Source organism: Natator depressus, chromosome 1 (genome assembly GCF_965152275.1).
Source record: "Natator depressus isolate rNatDep1 chromosome 1, rNatDep2.hap1, whole genome shotgun sequence".
NCBI lineage: Eukaryota > Metazoa > Chordata > Testudines > Cheloniidae > Natator > Natator depressus.
Genome location: NC_134234.1, coordinates 229,810,125 through 229,832,111, shown reverse-complemented (window position 1 = coordinate 229,832,111; position 21,987 = coordinate 229,810,125). Strand labels below are relative to the sequence as shown.

The following is a 21,987-nucleotide window of genomic DNA, read 5'->3' as shown; positions in this document are numbered from 1 at the left end:
AGTGAATAAGGAAGTATTATTTACCCTTTCACATAACACAAGTACCAGGGGTCACCTGATGAAAACTATGCAGCAGGTTTAAAAGTAACAAAAGGAAGTACTTCTTCACACAGTACACAGTCAACCCGTGGAGCTCATTGTGAGGGGATATTGTGAAGGCCAAAAGTATAACTGGGTTCAAAAAAGAATTAGATAAGTTCATGAAAGATGGCTCCATCCGTGGCTATTAGCCAAGATGGTCAGAGATGCAACCCCATGCTCTGTGTGTCCCTAAACCTCTGACTGCCAGGTGCTGGGATTGGATGACAGTGGATAATTGCCCTGTTCTGTTCATTCCCTCTGAAGCTTCTGGTATAGGCCACTGTCAGAAGACAGGATACTGGGCTAGATGGACCATTGATCTAACCCAGTATGGCCATTTTTGTGTTTGTATATTAAAGAGATCTCTTTTACACTTCTGTGAGACAGAGACAGGATGAAGGGGACTCAACTTGGTCATTCAAAATGGTGAAAAGGCATAAAGAAAACAGACCAGCCACTCCGTCTTACTGCATCATATGAGAACAAGGAAATGGTCAATAAAGTTAGTGGCTGGAAAAATTATAATTGAGGCAAATCTTGAAGTCCTGACTACAGGTCAGACTGTCCTGACTTGGATTGCAGCTCATATCTTCCTTTCTATCTTCACCCATCATGCACTGGCCAGCCACAATTGCTCCCAGCTGGCTAGCAACACTAGAAGGAGAAGAGAGGGAGAAGCTGGGGGGTAAACAAAGTGAACAGGTTTGGCCCTTGACTTCAGGGAGAGCAGCCCACTCTTATTTCTCCCCATCACAAGGGGTAGAATAGTGACTGTGCTTTATAATGGAATTCTATCCATAACACTGGGTCTCTTTTTGGAAAGGACCATTGGCATGAACAGAGGGACAATTGCTCATCTGGAAAGCCATTCTAGTAATTAATGTTACACCAGGGACAGCAATGGAGTCACTTCTGATGTACACTGGTATAAGAGGAGAATCAGACACTGGTATGAGTGGAGAATTCCCCAATAAGTCAGACTACCTAAGCAGGCCTGCCTTGCTTTTCTTCTCAGAAGCTATAAGCAGTGTAATTGCCCACAGTTACAAGGTAACACAGCTTTTTCTAAGCAAGAACATTTATTCTGGACATGAAAGCATTACAGAGAAAATATATTAAAAAGAATCTACGCAGATGCTAATATGCTGACCAGAGATCACCCCAGTTCCAACAAGGGCTCCGGTAGGAGTCAGCCCTTCAAACTCCATCAGACTGTTTCTCTGTGGTTACAAGTTCATGACAGCATTGGCTCAGAACAAGCACTCCCATGAATCTGTGGGCTACTCCTTTATACAGTTTGGCCCTCTGATCTTGTCCTCATTTAACTGGTGATCAGCAGACAAAGGTCCCCTCCTCAGGGTGAAGATTCAAAAGGCTGAGTTCTTGCATAACCAAGGGGTACATTTGCAAACAACTCCAAGAGATTTCCTGGGAAACCCACTTAACTTTAAAAGTTCATTCTTGTCCAACCCATTGTTTCAAATAGTCCTTTGAAGCTCATAACACTTCTCATTATATTAGCCATGTCCTCCCCCTAGAGGCACTACATACAATCCCACAATAATACATCAACATTTGCATTTTTAATACAAAGAACTCCTAAAGTAGTTCAACTTAATTCAATACGTTTAAGTTAATTCAATGAGGTTTGTCCAGGATATAAGAGGAAACTGTCGTTTGTGCTACAAGGAGAAGCACTAATGGAAAATCATAGAAGTCACAAAATCTGTGGTTTTCCATGATTCAGGTATGACATTTCCCAAAATATATAGCCTGACAAAACAGCTCCCCTAGTGGTGGGTGACTGAGCAATTCCTCTCCAGTTTGCTGATGAAGAGGCTGAAATGTATTGCCCTCCGTTGATTCTGCAGTGGCCTACGTGAAAGGAATTGGTGCCTCAGTGTCGTTACGCAGGTGTACATGTCACAAAACCACCACCACAGCTGGCTCAAATTGACACCCTGGCTGACAGAGATGCCGTGCACCGACGGGATCTGAAAACAGAGCTAAACGTCCCACCCTCATACATAGCCCCTCCGAGTCCAGGTTGAGGCACGCTGGCAAAGGGTTGTATTGTTGCTGCTGCCTCTGTTGGGTGGATAACAATAACAGCAAATAACAAACCCCAGGACACTAGTCTTCTGAGCCCTCCCTCACCATTCACCAGCGCTCAGTTCACTAACAAATTAAATGGTCCGTGTTTTGCTTTTGTTGAAGGGGGAGCAGGGACACGTCAGAGATTTTTCCTGGGTTTAAAATGATTTTGGACTCATGGAAAATCTCATGCCCCTTTCTTCACCATTCTAGCCTCCCCATCACTCCTCCTCCCTCTGTGCTATGTTTAGTGCTGTCCTAATGTCCCCATGGTGTGTGTGTTTCACTTACTATCCTTAGCCACCCCAAAGGACGTTATTGAAAGACCCTGTTTGCCAAAACAAACCTCACCCATTGGAAAATTTATTTCCTATCATCTTTCTCCCATGAACCTAGAAACTCCCAAGTGCAGAGGCACAAGGAATGTGTGCTTGGCCACTCCATGGCCCCCATCATCAATCATATAAATTGATATGATTAAGTGCTTGTCCCTGGTATGAATAAGTGCTTATACTTTGGCCAGACCTGTTATTTCCCTTTAAGAATTAGCATAGCTCTGATGGCAGAAGAGTTTTTGACTGTGGCTGAAATAAATGTTTGACCCATGCCTTCTAAGGCAGTAGGTCAATGTCATTGCATGCTCCTTTAGTGCGTTCACACACTAAGAGTTACATTGATTAGTGTGTCCGTTCCTTATGGAGCTGGCTCAGCTTCCTGCTGCTGCCTGTCGAAGAGGCCCCTGTCGCACTGTGTGGTGATAAACTCTGGATTTGGATATACTGTACAGGGCTTTGTGTAGCCATGCTTCTCTCACCAGTTGGTTGGGCTTTCCCCTTTGCTACATGTCCCAGGGGTGAAGTGAGGACTGAGGCAGCCCCAAAAGGCTAATGAGTATCTATGTAGATTATTTTTTTAAAAGAATAACATATCAAGAATAGCATAGTCCCTCATAGTCCCTTATACCAGTGTTCTGCAAGCCACAGAGCTCTTGCTGGTGATTTTCAGAGAGCTGGTTAGACACATGGTGTCAGCTTTTCTCCTCATTTCCAGTTGCTCTTATTGCAATAAAATAAAGTCTGAAAATACATTAACTACTTTCATACTGTTATTTTTTCCATGCAAATAATTACTGTAGTTGCCAAAAGGATGCTATGCAATCCAAAAGGGAGTGGAGGTAGTCCATCCAATCATGAAGTTTGAGTATTCTGATCAGATGATCAGAGCACAGATCATTACCAGCTTACCCACTGAAATCTGGCATTCACTCATTGTCTTTTTTTTTAAGCGTACAGAAGCTGAATGAATTTTTCATAAGTGATGAGATTGGAGATGACAGCTGGAGAAGTGCAGAAAGCTCTGTGACCTATGAATCCTGTAAGAAGCATACAGGACTTGTAAGTTCTCTTTTCTGACATGGCAGCACAAAAATGGGGAGACAGCATGGCCAAGTGGAGCGGATGCTGACCTGGGACTCAGGAGACATGGGTTTTGAACCTGGCTTTGCCACTCATTGTATAATTTGGGGACGTCATTTTATCTCTCTGTGCTTCCAGTTTCTTTCTATCCTTTGCCTGTCTTGCCTGTTTAGGGTGTGAGCTCCTCAGGAGAGGGGCTCACATTATGTGTTTTTACAGCGGGGCAGGCCCCTGCTCTTACTTAAGCATTAATAAAAAAGAAAAACTTTAAGAAATGACTTGATAGATGTAGCATTCAGACTTGGCCCTCTCAGTTTTAGTTTATTGTTCTAAATATCCCATGTAGCCTTCATATTGTTATGAGGATTGAATTCTTTCTTTCTTTACTTTACCCCCATGATGTGCCAGATTCTTTCCAGACATTCAAGTAGGGTCAGTCACTGCTTCGAGGAGCTCACAATCTAAAGACAGACAAAAATTATGGAGGGAGGGAGAGGAAAGAATAAGCAATGTATGTAGAAGTCAGATTGATTCTCTGTAAGCAGCCCAGCAAAAGTGAGTCTTTAAGAGGGACTGAAACAGGGTAGGAGCTTTGCGGACAAGCTCAGGAAGGTTGTATCATGCCTAAGTGGCCATGTGGAAGAAGTTTCAGAGGCGACTGTCTGAGAAGCTAAGCTGGCAAATGGGAGGATAACTGGATAGATTTGAAGGGCACAGGGAGCCACGCTGAACGTAACAAAGGAGGATAAGGAGGGATGGGGCAGAATTATGTAGAGCTCTGCAGATACTGACAAGAAGTTTAAATTAGAATAAAAGATGGGGGGATTTGAAGAGATTCCACTGACTTCAGAGGCAGTTGAGGGCGTTCAGCCCCTTGTGAGAGGCACTTAGCTCCTCACAGTGTTGTACCTTTGTTACAACACATGTTGAAATGCCCTGTTACTATTCACATGTTCTTCTCTTGACCTAGATTGGTAGGAGGGAGGGGAACAGGCTATTTTGTTTCAAAGGAAACTGAACGTTGTCGTCGTATGAGAATTTCAACTTCTCTTCTTTCTGTGCTTTATCATGTAGCATACCAAAGCCATAAACAGGAAACAGCCCTTGAGGCATCAGCTGGACAGCTATGAGCAGCCGCTGAGGAGACAGCCACGTCCCTTAGAGATAGATGATATTGCAATCAAGGTAGTTTGAATTCATGGATTCATTCTTCACATGGAGGGGAGCCTCATGCTCTGGAGTAAACTGGTACCAAAGTGCCCAAATCCTGCAGTCCTTCCAAAAGCAAATCTTTCACTGCAAGATCAGGTGTAAAATACTTGGATAAAAGTGTGCTCAAAATACACTTATACCAGACTATTTGCTGGAAATCATCAGTTCCCTTTAATGCCTCTATTTTTTCTCAGTAGCAAGTGATATTGTGATTCTGAAAGAACCAGAACTACATGATCAAGTATACTATAGGTTCTTCTTTTAGTTCCCCCTGCTAGCCCACTCCCAAACTCAAAATTTTTGTACCATAAGGTCATTTTCCACATTCATTGCTGATGTGGGTAAGGCTTTTGTCTGCACATGCACTAGCTGTTCCCACAGGTTCTGACTAGATTCATACTAAATAGATGCACAGGTTTCAAACACGCCCTTTGGTTCAAGTTCTGTCTATGGATGCCCTTCTTGTGTGAGGGAGAATAGCCCATAGCCCTCGTAAAATATGGCCCCTAGTGTCTATCTGGGAGCACTTTTTTTTGTCCACTGTAAACCTTGTGAGTATCCTGTTTAGACTCTGTGTGCTCCATCCTTGATAGACCATGATATCATACATACCCAGACTATCCCTGCCCTGGTAAACTATCATGTCTTACGTAGCACCTGTAATCACCATTTATGGAGGTGAATCTCTTCCCTTAAATTAATGCTGTATGGGTTTTTCTCTGCAAGAGATGATTGGGCCCATGAGTTTTACCTTAAGACTACCCCTTTAATAAAGGGATGTTCACACAATATATGCACGAGTTGTTTTTCCTTCACAATCTTTGCATTGTTTTGCCATCTCCCCTAATTTGACTTGACTTTTTCTTTTCACGTGACCATACTTGAAAGTGTATTTATTTTTTAAAGCAATCTTTTCTTTTTAATGCAGAACAGACAATTGTAAATTATTTATTGAGGTGTTTGCACTTCTAATATATGAAATTATTTCGTAGGTTACCAATGGATATTTTTCATGGGGAAGTGGCTTAGCCACATTATCCAATATAAACATCAGAATCCCAACAGGTAGGATTAATGTGCCCTTTAAATGCTAAACATGTGAAACTGTGTATTTGCTGTAATGACAATTCCTTGCATATATAGTCCAAAGCACAAAGAAACATAGGACTGGAAGGGACCTCGTGGGTCATCGAGTCCAGTCTCCTGCTGTCACAGGCATAAATTTATCAAGATCCATCTTGGAACGAGTTAGGTTGTGTGCCCCCACTACTCTACCCCCCAAAAAATGTGATCAGATTAGTGTCAAGAAATGTAAAGAGAAGGATGTAAAAGGTTAAGAAATCTAGTTCAAGGAATTATATCATAGCTCCAAAGAACTAAAAAATAATGGCTAGAAATAAAAATGTCCACACTGGGTCAGACCAATGGTCCATCTAGCCCAGTATCCTGTTTTCTGACCGTGGCCAATGCCAGACGCTTCAAAGGGAATGAACAGAACAGGGCAATTATCAAGTGATCCATCCCCTGTTGTCCAGTCCCAGCATCTGACAGGCAGAGGCGTTGGGTCACCCAGACCATGGGGTTGCATCCCTGACGATCTTGGCTAATAGACATTGATGGACTTACCCTCCATGAACTTTCCTAATTCCTGTTTTGAACTCAATTATAGTTTTGGTCTTCGCAATATCCCCAGGCAACGAATTCCTCAGGTTGACTGCTCATTATGTGAAGAAGCACTTCCCTGTGTTTGTTTTAAACATATGGCTAATAATGAAAAGAATTGCCAGTTTCAAAATAATAGATCTACCTGGCCATCAATGAAACCGACAACAGCATAACTAAGGCCAGTACTGAGAGGAATTTTAAACAGGCTGACCACTTAAAACAGTAGTTATTAAAAAGGGCCAGAAGTGTTAAAATACACCCCCTACACACACACACATACACACACACGCGATTTGGCAGTGCAAACCCACAAAGGGAACTTGGGGTATTGTTATTAATTTTAATAATTATTGCTATAAAACTTTGGTTCCCAAGATGGGTCTCTCAATAAATCACTGTGTTGTTGTTTTTTTAATCTATATATATTCCGGCTGGTTTATACAGTACACTTACATCATGGAGATACTGTATGCCTGAACCTTTCCTTTCAAAAGTAGCTCACAGGTGGACACGCGCAAAATTGCCATTCACAGAATATAAAGGGTAGCAACAACTGCAGTGAGCTATTTTTAATTTTAACTGGATTAGTGTTCTATCATTTGGTTTTCCTTTCTTTATTCGGTTTATGATTATTATAGGTCAGATGACAATGATTGTGGGTCAAGTTGGGTGTGGGAAATCTTCACTTCTTCTGGCTATACTCGGTGAGATGCAGACCCTGGAAGGAAAAGTTCACTGGAACAAGTAAGTTTCCAATAGCTTCTAATTGCTGTTTTAATTTTAAGCACCGACGCCTCATAATAAGAAATGTAGAGCATGTTAAATCATCATCCAAAATCCTCCCTGCAAATCTTTACCAGTAGATTCACACCGGATCTATTGTGATGCAGCTAGTGATGTTTCATTTGCGACAGAAAGTGAGAGCTTGAGCTGAGCAAATAATTGATTTTTGCAGTTCAATGGCAGTTCTGAAATTTTTTTAAAAAATGCTTTGGGTTGAACCAAATCTGAAATATTTCAGCATTTTTGGTGAATCAAGAAATGTTTTTGGGGGTGCTAGGAGAAGAAGGGAAGGCGAGACAGCAACCAGCACCATCATTACCACCTCTACCACCACTCCTCTTCCTCCTCCAACCGTTTTGTGAATGGCTGAAACTATTCATGTCAGATTCATGAATAGTCTTGAGCTGATCAGAACTGTATTGTTCATCAAATAAGCTCTTAGTCTGAAAAAATTCACCCTGCCCCAGTGGCAGATTTACAGCATGGTGCTTGAAGGAAGGGTTGGAAAAGGAATCTGAATATAGTTAAAACCAGTTGAGTAGTTAGTCTCAAATACACTAACCTTATTTTATGACCTAAATGGAAAGGATCGATCACTCTATGCATGGGCAGTGGGTATAATAAGCCAGGGGAGGTTAAACCTTCCCAAACCCAGGCCATGGCCCAGCCCACACTCCGTCCCAAGTCCTCGCCCTTGCTCCACCTCTCCACGGAAGCCGGTAGGGGCTCAGCTTGGGCAGGTGGCCCGGAGCTTGGGGCTAGGGCTGGCCAGCAGCTCAGGGGTGGCTCAGGCCACAGTCAGAGTCTCGGGGATATTCTGGCTCCGGGTGAGGGGGAGTGGGTTAGAGGCGGGGCCTTGGGTCGGGTGGAGGGTAGGGGTGGGGCCTTGGGTGGGGTGGGAAGAGGGCTAGCCACCCTGAATGAGGGGTTCACCCGCCGCCCATGACTCTATGTGTAAAACATGTGCTATGCAGTACAGTGTAATTCATCTGGGGTGAAATCCTAGCTCCACCGAAGCCAATGGGAGTTTCACCATTGCTTCAGCGGAGTCAGGATTTCACCGCTGGTGTGTGACCTTCATCCTTTGAGCGTTCTTTCCATGTCCATTCCATCTCAGACTTGCCATAATGCAAATACATTGGTCTATAATTTGCCTTAGCAAACAGTGACACCAGTGGCAATAGCATTGCTTCAGACACTTTTCAAAACTTCTTTACATTTTTGTGGCTTTGCATTACTAGAGGTTGATGCATTTTTTGAAAATTCAAAATTTCAGTGAATTTTTTTTGACCGGCTCTGCTTATTATACAAGTGTCCTTATCATTTGTTTCTCCATCCTGTGCTTGTGGTGGTTGTTGATGCATAGTTCCAATTTTGTGGGTGTATTTGAATTATTTACCACACCAAGAATAGACCTTAAGGTGAGTACCAATTATGGCTAGAAACATATCTGTATAGTCACAAATTTAAGAAAGTTCAGATCCTGATTTGGATCCAAAATTTGTGGATGGCCTTGTCATTTTAAAACAGGCTGATTCTGAACACTGGATCCAATCATACTCAGATATTGGAAAAGTTTGGAGAGAGCGCTGGACATAAAGTTCGTGTCTCTGGCCCATCTTTATTTTTAACTAATGCTTTAATCAAATATCTTCTTATAGTACGGGGTATGCATTTATATACTGACTACTGATCTTATCTTCGAACGGAGGAAAAAGCTGTGAACTGCATTCATTGTTGAACACTTTGAAATGGCATCATGCTTTGGAAGTGTGTTTCATCAGATGGCTTTGCTGACCAATAATGTTTCACACAGTGCTACTCAGACCTATGAAGTGGTTGTGAAAAAATTCCTCCATCTCCAGCAAAGAAAATGAGGCTAAATGGAAGGGATGGGGTATTTCACAAAGATAAAGGACAAAGCCATATTTTAGTTTTGGATTAATGTCTAAACCTAAGTAGGCTGATCTTTACAGTTTTCACGTTCTCGTGCTACAGGTAGCATGTAGAGGAGGGCATGCCAAAGTCTCATAGAATCTGATCTGTTCAGGGGCCTGTGGTGGGCACCAGCACAGAGTAAGCAGAGGATGATATTCCTGGTTGGATTTTTTGGAACTGACATCTATGGAAGCACGATGGGATACCCACATCCCGTGTGTGTGATTAAGTTTGGGGGGGGGGGTGCCCTCTGTACCAGCTGAGAAGAGCAACTGAGGAGAAAGCTGCTGGGGCAGATGGGAGAGGCTGGTGGGCCCTACACTGGATCCACAGTCAGACAGAGCTAGTGTCTGAGAATCCCTGTATAGAGAGCTCCGTAGGGCAGCTGTAACTCTTGCAGCTCATAGTTTGGGAAGGTGGATGTGGAGGGGATGTGTTTCAACCCACTTCATGGCCTGTTATTTTGGAGGTGAATTCTGTTCCCCCAACTATCCCACCCAAAGTCACGTCCTTGGGTTTTGTCTGTGGAAGGAGGGATGACTTTCACCCACAGTGATCAAAATGGCATGGCCCGTTCTTTGAATATTTATCTGTTTGATCATTTTCCCAAAAAGCAGCTTTTTCAAGCTTGACAGTTTTCCTCTTCCTGTCCATGTGTGGCAGAAGCAGCACCAGCCCACTGGGGGCCCTAAGCAGGAATATTCCCCCACCCCCAACACATAATAAAAAGTGAATAGGGGCCCCCTTGAGCTGCTCGGAGCCCTAAGCAATTTCTTAGTCTGCTTATGCCTAGCACTGGCTCTGATGTGTGGCATTGGTTTGGTTCCTTAGTTGTGTGTCACTGTCTGCTGTGCTAACACACATGATCTCACTGGAATAATCGGTATAGTTAGAACCCATGGAAGAATAACTTTTGTTAAAGAAATAGGAGTAGAGAGTTGGGTGTCAATTAGAATACATGACCTACAGTAATAACACAAAAAGAACAGGAGTACCTGTGGCACCTTAAAGACTAACCAATTTATTTGAGCATAAGCTTTCGTGAGCTACAGCTCACTTCATTGGATGCATGGTCGCCATTTATTTATTTAAAACATTTAAGGAGGATATTCCTTTCAGATTAGTCATTTCCTTTGTAAGGGGCAGGTAAAAGGAGGCAACAATTCATATTTACATCATTCCAGTAACCATCCTCAAAAGCGTCATTATAAACATTCCAATACACTATGTAAATCTCTAGACAGCAAAGTTAAATCATACCAAATGAGTCGCAGTTCTTACTGATAACAAGCAAGTTCTACAATACTGCATCTCGAGATGAGCTAACTTTAATCTAGGTTTGGCAATCTTAAGGAAGTTATTTTATCTTTGATACCTCAAGTATTGACTAAATGAATCCTGTTGCTGTATTTTACAAAATCATAATAAAAGTTCTGATTACTTTCTTAATTCTCTTCCCATGTAATTCTGCATAAATGAGTTACTATATCTGCTGATCCAGGAATATGCAAAGGGATGACATACAGACTGGGTAAATTCCCTAGAAACCTTTGCAGTAGTAATGTAGGTATAGTACCACTAGGCTGAATTCTGCCCTCAATTGCACTGATGTAAATCTGAAGTAATTCATCTGGATTTATATTGGTGCAAGTCAAAGTAGATTTTGGCCCATTGTGGCCAGAATCAGCCCTTGGATAAACTAGTGCAACTCGGACAGCAGTGAGAGCTGTAACTACTTCCTCTGGGGATGAAACTAGGCATGTATGTTAGGGAAAGAAAGAGAAAGAGTTTCAGTGCACCTTCCTTTTAGAGAACTTGCCCAGGATAGGTTTTATGGGAAGGGAGCTACCAAATTCATGGTCCATTTTGGTCAATTTCACGGTCATAGGATTTTAAAAATTGTAAATTTCATGATTTTGGCTATTTAAATCTGAAATTTCATGGTGTTGTAATTATAGGGGTCCTGACCCCAAAAGGAGCTGTGTGGGGTGGGGGGGGCGGATCTCAAGGTTATTGTGTGGGGGGAGGGATTAGCGGTACTGCTACCCTTACTTCTGTGCTGGTGCTGGTGGCAGCGCTGCCTTCAGAGCTGGGCGGCTGGAGAGCGGCGGCTGCCGGCCGGGAGCCCGGCTCTGAGGGCGGAGCCACCGCCAGCAGCAGCGCAGAAGTAAGGGTGGCCTGGTATGGTGTTGCCACCCTTACTTCTGCGCTGTCACTGTGGGGGCGCTGCCTTCAAAGCTGGGTGCCCAGCCAACAGTCGTCACTCTCCGGCCACCCAGTGCAGAAGTGAGGGTGGCAATACCATGACCCCCCCCTAAAATAACCTTGTGACCCCCTGCAACTCCCTTTTGGGTCAGGACCCCCCATTTGAGAAAGGCTGGTCTCCCCTGTGAAATCTGTGTAGTGTAGGGTAAAAGCACACAAAAGACCAGAGTTCATGGGGGGGGAGACAAGATTTCACGGTCCGTGACTTGTTTTTCATGGCCGTGCATTTGGTAAGGCCCTAGTTATGGGCCAGGTTTTCTCTGGGGCTCAGCTTCCACATCATTCTGGGGTTGTAAGCCCCAGGGACGGCTGCTCTTTTCCACTGCATGTGCTGGGGTTTGCAGCAATCAAAAGCCTTAGGTGTGAGGCTGGCTTCCAACTGTTCTGATAAGTAGCTGTCTGGGCAGGCTTCCCCTATAATAGGGCATGGGGGCTATCCAGAATCATTGTTAGAGTTCAGCCCTTTATGTAGGGCTGAGTTGGAAAGTTCCCATCCAGACTGTACAGAGGCATATCTATTTGCGTACCACACACAGATGTGTGGTGTGGAGAGAACCAAATCCTCAGAAAATGCCATGGGGGAGCCAAGCAGAGTGGGAGAGCAGCTAAGCAGAATGCTCCTTGCCCTCTGTATAGGCTCTACAGAGAGTAGAGGGTATGTAAGCCTCCCCTGTGCAAAGAATATGTGAGGGCCCAGAAACCAGCTGTAAAACATGGACATAACAAAAGTTGGAGCAAACCCTTACTAATGGCATTCTTTGACCCTGTGCTGTGACAGACTGCAAGGAAAGTGATGGGAAGTAAGTGTTGTCCGAGGTCAGCGTTAACTGCTGCTATGCTCTCTGTGCCTTCCCTCAGCAGCACAAGTACAGCTCTGGACCATGGTGTTGCTACCACACAAGGTTAGATAACACAGTGATGGGTATTATAAAGACCTCCTTTAGGGATAAATAGGTAGATAGCCAATGTCAGCATGGCTACTGGTTCTGCCCGGGTTATGTGGAGAGGCTGGAAGGTAGTCCTCAGTGGAAGTTTCTCATGCAGCTGGAGGGCATCCATACGGTTGGGGCCCTGAATCTTCATTGCCCTGTTGAGCCTGAAGATTAAGTGGGAACTCTATAGTTCCACTGTAGTCATAGAGCTCTAGCCTTAAATGCATCCCTCTGTATTTGTTTTGCAGGAGAACAAGAGGCAGAGTTAGAGATATGTTAGTGTTTAAAAAGGTCCAGTCTAGGATACATTGACAGTAGTCAGGTTTCAGAGTAGCAGCCATGTTAGTCTGTATTCGCAAAAAGAAAAGGAGTACTTGTGCACCTTAGAGACTAACAAATTTATTTGAGCATAAGCTTTCATGAGCTACAGCTCACTATGTATCCAATGAAGTGAGCTGTAGCTCACGAAAGCTTATGCTCAAATGAATTTGTTAGTCTCTAAGGTGCCACAAGTACTCCTTTTTATTGACAGTAGTCCAATCTGCAGCTAAGACTATTTTTAACTTTCCCTTGAAACCTTGATTTTAAATAAATTTGGCTAACAGATCAGCATACAAAATCAAAGTAATCATATGGAAAATGACTGATCAATCTAATCAATTCAGTGCTTTTCATAATTTCAGACTTAACTCTGGTGTAACTAGCAGTGATCCGGTCTGGGGAAATGTGGATATTTTTTCAAATACAGAGTAAAAAATATTAAATGAACAAAATTAGATAAGGATTACAAATACCTGAATCCAAATAAAGCCCTTTTCATGGAAATATTATGCACTCCAGAACCTGAGCTTTGGACTACTGCCACGCACTGTACTTGTTTCGTTGTTGAACTTAAAGTAGGTAGTTTGAGAAGTAAACTTTCTACGAGTATAAAAGTAAAGGATCAAACCCTTCGTTATTGAATCCCTGATTCAGCGTAGCACATAAGTATATGCTTAACTTTAAACATGTGCTTTTGTCCAACTGAAGTCAATAGAAATTAAGCATGTGTTTACGCACCTAGTTGAAGAGGGATGGTTTGCTGAACAGGGGGCTTAAAAGTCCCATTACTCATACAACTGATCTCATTGATTCTAATGGGAAATTTAGTTATTACAATCTGTTCACTCTAGTAGTAAGCACCATAGCATTGGTCCCAAAGTTTTAAAAATTATTCTTCTGTTGGCAGTTCTAGATGTATATGCTGGATGTGTTTCCTCAGTCCTTCTCCCACTACTGTGACTCACTGCTATTTGTTAAGGAAGATGATCTGAGGTGTTTTTTTAAATGAGAGATTCTAATCTCTCTTTTTTCCGTGGGACTAACTTCTTCCTTCTTTTTAGACTCAAAGGCCTCTATTTCCCTCTCTCTCGTACCTTGGAAATATTTTTCCATGATAGTGAAGATAGGAATCTGTTTCTGAATAAAGAGACAGCTCTGGTTAGACAAGGTCCCAAAATAGCAACTGTGGCTCTTCCACCCTTCCAAAAAGGGAACAGTGGTTCTTCATCTATGACCTCAGAACACCCTCTAGTTGTTGGTCCTGTAAATGTGCAGGCAATCCCAGAGCACCCCTTAAGTGTGCCACAACTTAATTTCCCCAAGTGGAGCAGCAATAGCTGTCAGTTTAGCAGCTTAGGGCCAGGAGAAGTCAACACACATTAACTAGAGGTTATATCCCTTTTAATAAGGCTTCAGCCCAGGAATCATTACAGCAAACAGATCCTCACTCCAGGAATCACTACCATAATAATTTCATCGGGCCCCAGACTCAGGCTCCCAAATTTAGTGTCCACACCCAAGTCTCTGCATCAGTTTAGGCTTGTACTCAGGGAAAAACTGCTTCTGCTTAATGCAGCCTGCCTGGCTTCTCTACTGCACTCTGCCTGGTTTCTTCTCTCCCTGCTTCCTGTTCCTGTTAATATCATTGATCATGGAAGCAGCCAATGGGAGTTGCTTAGCTTGGTTGAGGTGGTGAAGTTAGAGGGTGGAAGAGGGTGGGATATTTCCCAGGGAATGCCTTACTGCTAAATGATGAACTAGCATTTGGCTGAGCCCTCAAAGGTTAACACGTTGTTGTTAATGTAGCCTCACACTCTACAAGGCAGCACGAATGGAGGGAGGGAAGACAGCATGGCAGAGAGAGACAAAGACACACACCGTGTGTGTGTGAGAAAGAGAGAGAGACGTTCATTGCCCCTTTCAGTATGCTGACCCCACTCTAAGTACATTACCTTTTTAAGTAGATCAGCAAGTTGAGACAGCAGCTGCTGCCAGCAAGCTCCTTCCATCCTGAGTCCCGTCATGCTCCCCTTCCCCGCCCCGTTCTGTGGAGATGGCCCAATAGGGTAAAGGAGTGCGGGGGACACCCTGACATTAGCCCCCCCTCCCCTGCACAGCAAGCAGGAGGCTCCCGGGAGCAGCTCCAAGGCAGAAGGCAGGAGCAGCAGATGGCAGTGGGGGAGGGACAGCTGAACTGCTGGCAATTGGTAGCCTGCTTGGCGACTGCTGCACAGGGAACTTAGGGGAGTGGGGAGCTGATAGGGGGGGCTGCCGGTCCGCCCTGGTTCCAAGCCCCCACCAGCTAACTGCAACGGGCTGCTCTTCCTGCAAGCAGTCGACAAAGCAGGCGGCTGCCAAACAACATTATATGGGAGCATTGTGCAACTTTAAACGAGCATGTTCCCTAATTGATCAGCAACATAACAACAAAACGTTAACCGGGACGACTTTAAGTGAGGCGTTATTGTATTTGCCCTTTAAAAGAAAAATCAATGTTGGAATTCAGCCTTTCAAATGTGTACCCAACCCATTTTTCCTATATGTGAAATGTGCACATAAAAAGTTACTGTATCTATTTCCTGAATACTAAACATCGTTTACCATAACTTACAGCATAAATGAAACTGACCCTTCTTGTGAAGCAACCAGAAGGTATTATTTCCATTTGCAGTGTATTTGATCAGAATCATTTGCTTACTCGGAATCTCCTTGAACCTTCATCTTTGTATTTTTCAGTCATTTCCTTGTCTCCTCACCACATTGGTGATAACTTTCTAAAAGATTAACTAGCAGTTTTGTTAAATGCAGTGGTTCCCAATCTTTTTTAGGCAATTATGCCAGTACACCTGTTTAAAGGCCAGCCCATGAGAGGCGCTAAGCCTTTCCTGCAAAGTGTTAAGTGCTCTCAACTTTCGTTGACATCACTGGGAGTTTCGGGCACTCAGCATCCGGCAGGATGGGGCCCACAGATGTCAAGTTGTGACGCTGAAGCCTGCAACCTCCGATTTGCTTGTATGTTCTGTAACCAGCAGTGAATCCTGTGCCGCTCCAAATCCTAGTCTCACAGTTGCGCACACAGTGAATGTGGGGTGAACGGCAACACTATGTGGAAGCTCATCGTTAAGGGGCCAGTGTTGTTCCTATTCAAGTCACTTTGGAGATGTCGCCAAAAATACCTGTCACAAATGGCAGAAGTACTATACCAGTAGTTGCCCCCATACTTGTGGTTGGGAACCACTGTGTTATCTGATACCTGATAACCTAAGGAGAAATATTAACATAATTGAGCAGATTTCTGGGTCTTCTACAAGTTATGGGATGATGCTGAATGCTTCTAACCAATATTTCTAACCAATACCATAGCACCCTCTCTCTCTCTACAGCAAACCACAGACACCTACTATGTTAAATTAATGGTAAGGTTGTAATCTGAAGCAACATACACGAAGACAATGATCATTAAGATGGACACTTCATCACTCAATTCACATCAGCTTGCCTAAGTGTTGCAGAAGTCTCAGAAAGGTGGCTGATATCACAGAGTCTTATCCGCCAGAATACATAAACAAAACAGTTAGAGTAAAGGGCAAAGTAGTCACACACTATATATATCACTATATATTGAGGCACATTTCAAAGTATGCATTATATTTACTTAACAGACCATAGTGATTCCTTCTGAATTTGTACAGAGTTGTTCTACTTTAGTGTATCATTGCAATGGATTAACATGGACCTACATGTAAGAAAAATAGCATCTGCTGAAAAATTGTATTGCAAGCACACGGTAGTTTAAAATAACAAACATACTAAAAAGCAATGAGACAAATGGGCTGGTAACATCCATTTTTTACACTACTTTCCAAGTAACTGGTTTTGATGTTAGAAAACACTATCCCACTCTGGTACATTTTCTAGTCTTTTAATTTACACTCATATTTAACAATGGACGGAATGGTGGTTTTGACATTTGCAGTTTGCTATTGGACTTACATTCCATATACCATCTCTGGCCCAGTAACAAGCCATTTAAAGCAGTGTCTAAGTAGTACAACCTAGAACACAGACCTTTACTTCAGGATAGAGGGTGGATGCTTCTCTGGTGTAACCTCTTCCTTTAAAGCTTTTGTCTTCTCTTTTGTTACAGTTTCTTTTATAGTACCTTACCTTCACCTCTGGTTTTTTTTAATGCATATTGTTAACTCTGTTCATAAGACACTTCAAGATAATCTATTTTATTGGTGTGGTTTTAATTTTTCCAGTAGAAACAGATATTCTGTGGCTTATGCAGCACAGAAGCCATGGCTGTTGAATGCTACAGTGGAGGAAAACATTATCTTTGGAAGTCCTTTTAACAAACAGAGGTAATTATCAATTTTCTTAGTGTTATGGAACCTAAGGGCTAGATTCCCTTCCTGCCAGAGGAGGAGGGGAGCAAAGGGGTGGATAAAGAGGTGTGAAAGACCCTAAACTCACTGAAGGGATGTTATGGAGAGGACATAGGAGGCAATTACTGACACTTTCACTCCCAGGAGTGGACTGTAACAATGGGAACTGCTGATGTATTGAGCTAGCAAGAAGTATAGGATGGGTGGGGCAGAAAGGGAGGTAGAATGGGCTCTTAGCTTCTAAGTCCATTATTTTATATTATGGTTCCTAGGTCTTGCATAGTAGGGAGGTCACTCCTTGTAAGGGCCAGGGAGAATGGCAGTTCCTGCTCTGAGGACACAGGAAGTGCTCCCTTTGTAAATTTTTCTGAATTTGGCTGGCCAAAGGCACGTTGCAGCTTACGTGCTCCCACTGTGTACTGAGGAGATCAGGGAGGGATTGTGCCTCCATTGCTCCTCAAAGGGCACTGCAGTTCAGCACTGCCCTCAGTGTAGTCCGGTGGGTGAAAGCCATAGTCTGGCTGTTAGGTATAGAGGGTTCCTGCTTCAGAAAAGCAGCTGCTTATTCATCTGGGTCCCGAGAGGAAGTAGCTTAATGCTCTGAGGTTACGGCCACATGCGGGGCCAGATTAAGCCAAATTTGAGGCACACCCAACCTGGATGCTCTCCACAGCCACCATCCCAGCAGTGAGTACACATGGAGCAGGAGTGGGAAAAGCAACAGGACCTCTTCCCCCTGACCAAGAAGTGGAAGGGTGGCCCCTCTCTGAACAGCAGGACTACTCTGCGCTGGCAGCAGGTCTGGGGCTTTCTCCTTGGCTCTAACGGGCTGTTGCTCCTTTTTCCTGATGGGGGCTGTCTGCACACTCAGAGCTCGTCTACACATACAGCACTGCAGTGGTGCAGTTGTAGCACTTTGTGAAGATGCTACCTACGCTGGTGGGAGAGCTTCTCTGGTCGGCGTAGGTACTCCACCTCCCCAAGAGGCAGTAGCTATGTCAGCGGGAGAAGCCCTCCGGTCAACGTAGCCTTGGCTACACCAGGGGTTAGGTCAGTATAACTACGTTGCTCAGGGGTGTGGACTTTCCACACCCCTGAGCAACACAGTTATCTGACATAAGTCTGTAACATAGACCAAGCCTTAGAAAAATATCATGGCATCTGTTACATGTGGGGCATGTTTACAAGCTTTTCTTGGAAACTGTGGAGACCAGAAACATGTTTTCTATTTTTGAAATTAAGCTGAGGTTCTGATGTCATCATATGACTCTGGAGCAGGGGACCTAGGCATGGTTCTATTGCGTCCATACCTTAATCCAGTCCTGGTCTGGTGGATATCAGAGCACCACATTACAAAACACCATACCATTTGATATTACTGTGCTGAAGACAGGCCTACCTGCTGTGTGCCTACCTCAAGCCAGTGGTAACTGGTGCCCCACTGGAAGCATAGGGGTACTGAAAATCAAAACAGAGCTCTTTTGTGCCTGGTTCTGACTACTCTTATCCAACACTTACTTTCTATGAAAAAAGAAAAGGAGTTCATTTAAATAGTCAGCCAACAAATGCAGAGGGAAAAGTGACTTGATTTTAGGAAAACAAATTGCTATAATCTAGGCATTTTTACTGGCAACCCGCACTTTGCTTTAAGTTATTAAAAATTCATTAATACACATTTCAGCATATGCTTTCCTATGATATGCCACTCAGTTCACTTGCTAGCAATTAATGATGGGCAGATCTCACAAAATACAGATAAGCATCCACAAATTCGGGGGCCAGAATCTCAGCTGGTGTAAATTAGCCTAGCTTCATTGAAGTCACTAATAAAGATGGCTTTTTGTAAAGGCTTCACTTGAGTCCCTTTTAAAGTTAGCTAAACTCTTTTGAACTTCACCAATAGATTAAGTCTGAGTTTTGGAAGGAGGTTTTTGTTTTATCCAGTCTGGTTGCTTTTCCATAAGAATAATCTTTTTTTCTCTGCAGATACAAAGCTGTTACGGATGCATGCTCTCTGCAGCCAGACATTGACCTATTACCATTTGGTGATCAAACAGAAATTGGAGAGAGGGTAAATAAAGAGGTGGAAGTTTTTATGACAGCCTGATTTGTGTGATGGGTATCACATTTCTAGATTGTATTGAGCTGCAAGCCTGGTAAACATTAGTAATAGTTGTATTTATTAATATTTATTATAATTCCATATTAACTTATATGCCATCATAGATATTCATGAAACCTAGCAATCAAAAAATTCCAGCTACTCTGATGCTAGTCAGCATTATCATGTACTCCCTAAGGCACCTTAGCCTAGAATCAAAACTTAGGTATCTAGGTATAAATCTGAGCAACTCTGTTGACTTCTCAGGTCAGAATCTGGCCCTGTGCATTTATTTTTCCCTTAAGTGCCGTGGAGCCCCTGCATTCTTTTTATGATACATCATGGAAAATGAAGTCATTTAGGAGACTAATGCTGTGCAGACTCAAGAAAAACAAAGAGAAGGTTTCACTCCTGATATAACTCCACTGTGTTCATTTTACGCTCTGACCCTGATTCTCATTTATACTGTGGCCACTCTATTCCACTCTGGAAGGATAAAGGGGCTTTAAAGTGGGTGTCAATGTAATTTATACACAATCTAAGCCCCTTCACACGGCTAGAATGGGCAAAATGGCCCTTAGTGTAAACAAAAATGAAGTCCTGTGTCAGGAGCACAGAAAAAAAGTCAAGATCTGTGCCACTGACCTTAATCCAGTGGGAGTTTTACTTCCAAGCTCTTATATTGATACCGTAAACTTAAATATTATTAAACTCACGAACTGAAAAAATCAATTTTCCTATAAAACACCTTTTTAATAGCTCCACCATTATTTTTATTTTTAATTCTTTTAAATCTACCAGAGTAGAGGGGTTAGAGTGGAGAGGGGCTGTTCTCCCCTGCTGCTATTCAGAAGCCTCTTTTGATCACAGTCTTCCATATCTTCCTGGCATAATTTGATGCCAGTATCATTTGAAACACACAGCCAAAGACAGTCCTACTCTTCTAGGAGAAGAACTTTATAACATCTAAGTTATTGGTGATTAGTTTATATGAAATTGCACTAATAATAACAGTTTCTTTCTCTGACTGTATTTGTTTACCAACAGGACTAACCTTATATCCAACACTTAGAAAAATTCTAAGGAAACTTCTTTGGGTGGTTTAAAAAAAAACCTGGCATTTTTCAATGTCTTGTCATACACAGATCATTTCGTTTATTCAAAAGACCCATTTTTATGACCTGTTATATTCACTAGGGGATTAACTTAAGTGGCGGCCAACGGCAGAGAATCTGTGTAGCTCGAGCACTCTATCAAAACACCAACATTGTCTTCTTGGTAAGATTTTTTTTTTAAATATGAAGTATGCAGACTTCATAATAAAAATGTTGCCCTTATATTTAGCTTTCCTACAGGGACCTATATCTACATTTGAATCCAGAATGCAGAGACAGGAAAAAGAACAAATAAACAATGACCAGAAGCAGTAGCAGAATATATTAGGAGGTTGGTGAAAGAGGCCCTGTTACGTAGTTCAGTGTAAAAAGATTGGGACAGGATTCTGATACCCATACTCACAGTGAGTACCACACATCATCCCAGTGAAATCAATGGGATTTTTTTGAAGAGTCAGGGTATCACAATTTAGCCTTTTGTGAGGAATAAGTGGACTTAGGGTTTAGCAATGGGATACATGGCCTTTCACTTCTCTGTTACTACTCCCAATTCAGTGTATGTTGACGGTTTCTGAAAGTCATCACCCATGTGATGGCTGTTTGATTCCTAGGCAAAATAAAAATTGGTGGACTCACCTTAGTTCTTAGAGGAAAAGTGTTTGCATAAAAAACTTGCCAACACAATTGGCATCCTTGCTGGTAGAGACAGTGGAGAGAGGCCAAGGACTGGAGTCTGAACTACTCTCTCATCCTTACAGGTTCTCTCTCCAGGTGGAATTACAGGCATATTAATGAGTCAGGCTTGGAGGAAGCTTGCATTGGCACGTACTCAGCTGTATCAGATGACATCAGTTAGCTGTTGAAATAGGCTCAGGTCTAAAGTTTGAATCTGAATCTGAATTTCCCCAAATTTTGGGGGAGGATTCCAAATCTGGTGTTCCAGTTCAGGTCCATCTCTAGTTTCCAAGAGTGTCAGTCTGGGACCAGCACTAAATTGACTCAGAAATAGAACATAACATAACGGCCATACTGGGTCAGACCAAAGATCCATCTAGCCCAGTATCCTGTCTTACGACAGTGGCCAATGCCGGGTGTTTCAGAGGGGAAACCAAAAAGTCACAAGGAGAATCTGAGTGATTTACTTCAGGCTTAAGAGTAAAGGTTTTATCTTTCTTATTGTGTTCCACTTTAGCCCTCTCACTAAAGATGATACAGATTAGCATTAGGGCAACAGATAGCACTTTAGTAATTACAGCTGTTTGCTTTTTTTTAGAATAGGTTAAATTTTTAAAAGAACAAAATAAACAAACTCTGGTACATACTGTGACAGGTTGCCCCCCTTTAAGGTGCCACCTAAGGTACTGGGATACCACTGAGCCTGCCTGTTCCACCAGGCTGGGCCCCCTTTGCCCTGTCTTGCTGAGCCAGGTTCTTAAGCCTCCTCTAGCACACACCCAGGCAGAACCACACCCAGCTGCAGAAAGATACAGACACTGAGATCAGCTCTAGGAAGACTCAGCTTAAGGGACTTGCCCCAGCACTCAAGTGCCCCCCTCTCTTGGAGTGCAGACCCAAAGGTATGTTGTCTTGCACTCTATAGAAAAATCTGCACAGCACAAGCTCATATAAAATTTGCCCTCTCCCTCAATGTGAAGAGAGAGATGCACAGCTTCTTCA

The 21,987-nt window shown here is 43.0% G+C and overlaps 1 protein-coding gene across 4 annotated transcripts in view; it reads left to right on the top strand.

Annotated features, from left to right (window-relative positions):
• Positions 1-21,987, top strand: part of ABCC9 (ATP binding cassette subfamily C member 9) — a 131,810-nt gene that overhangs the window by 61,040 nt on the left and 48,783 nt on the right. For 3 of the 4 annotated variants that reach the window (XM_074937588.1, XM_074937581.1, XM_074937574.1), the window contains exons 15-22: positions 3,461-3,569; positions 4,665-4,775; positions 5,795-5,867; positions 7,106-7,211; positions 15,320-15,358; positions 16,969-17,070; positions 19,081-19,165; positions 20,393-20,473. In XM_074937588.1, coding sequence (XP_074793689.1) covers positions 3,461-3,569; positions 4,665-4,775; positions 5,795-5,867; positions 7,106-7,211; positions 15,320-15,358; positions 16,969-17,070; positions 19,081-19,165; positions 20,393-20,473 — 706 coding nt within the window. The remainder of the gene's footprint in view (positions 1-3,460; positions 3,570-4,664; positions 4,776-5,794; positions 5,868-7,105; positions 7,212-15,319; positions 15,359-16,968; positions 17,071-19,080; positions 19,166-20,392; positions 20,474-21,987) is intronic. The other variant, XM_074937595.1, reaches the window with a different exon arrangement.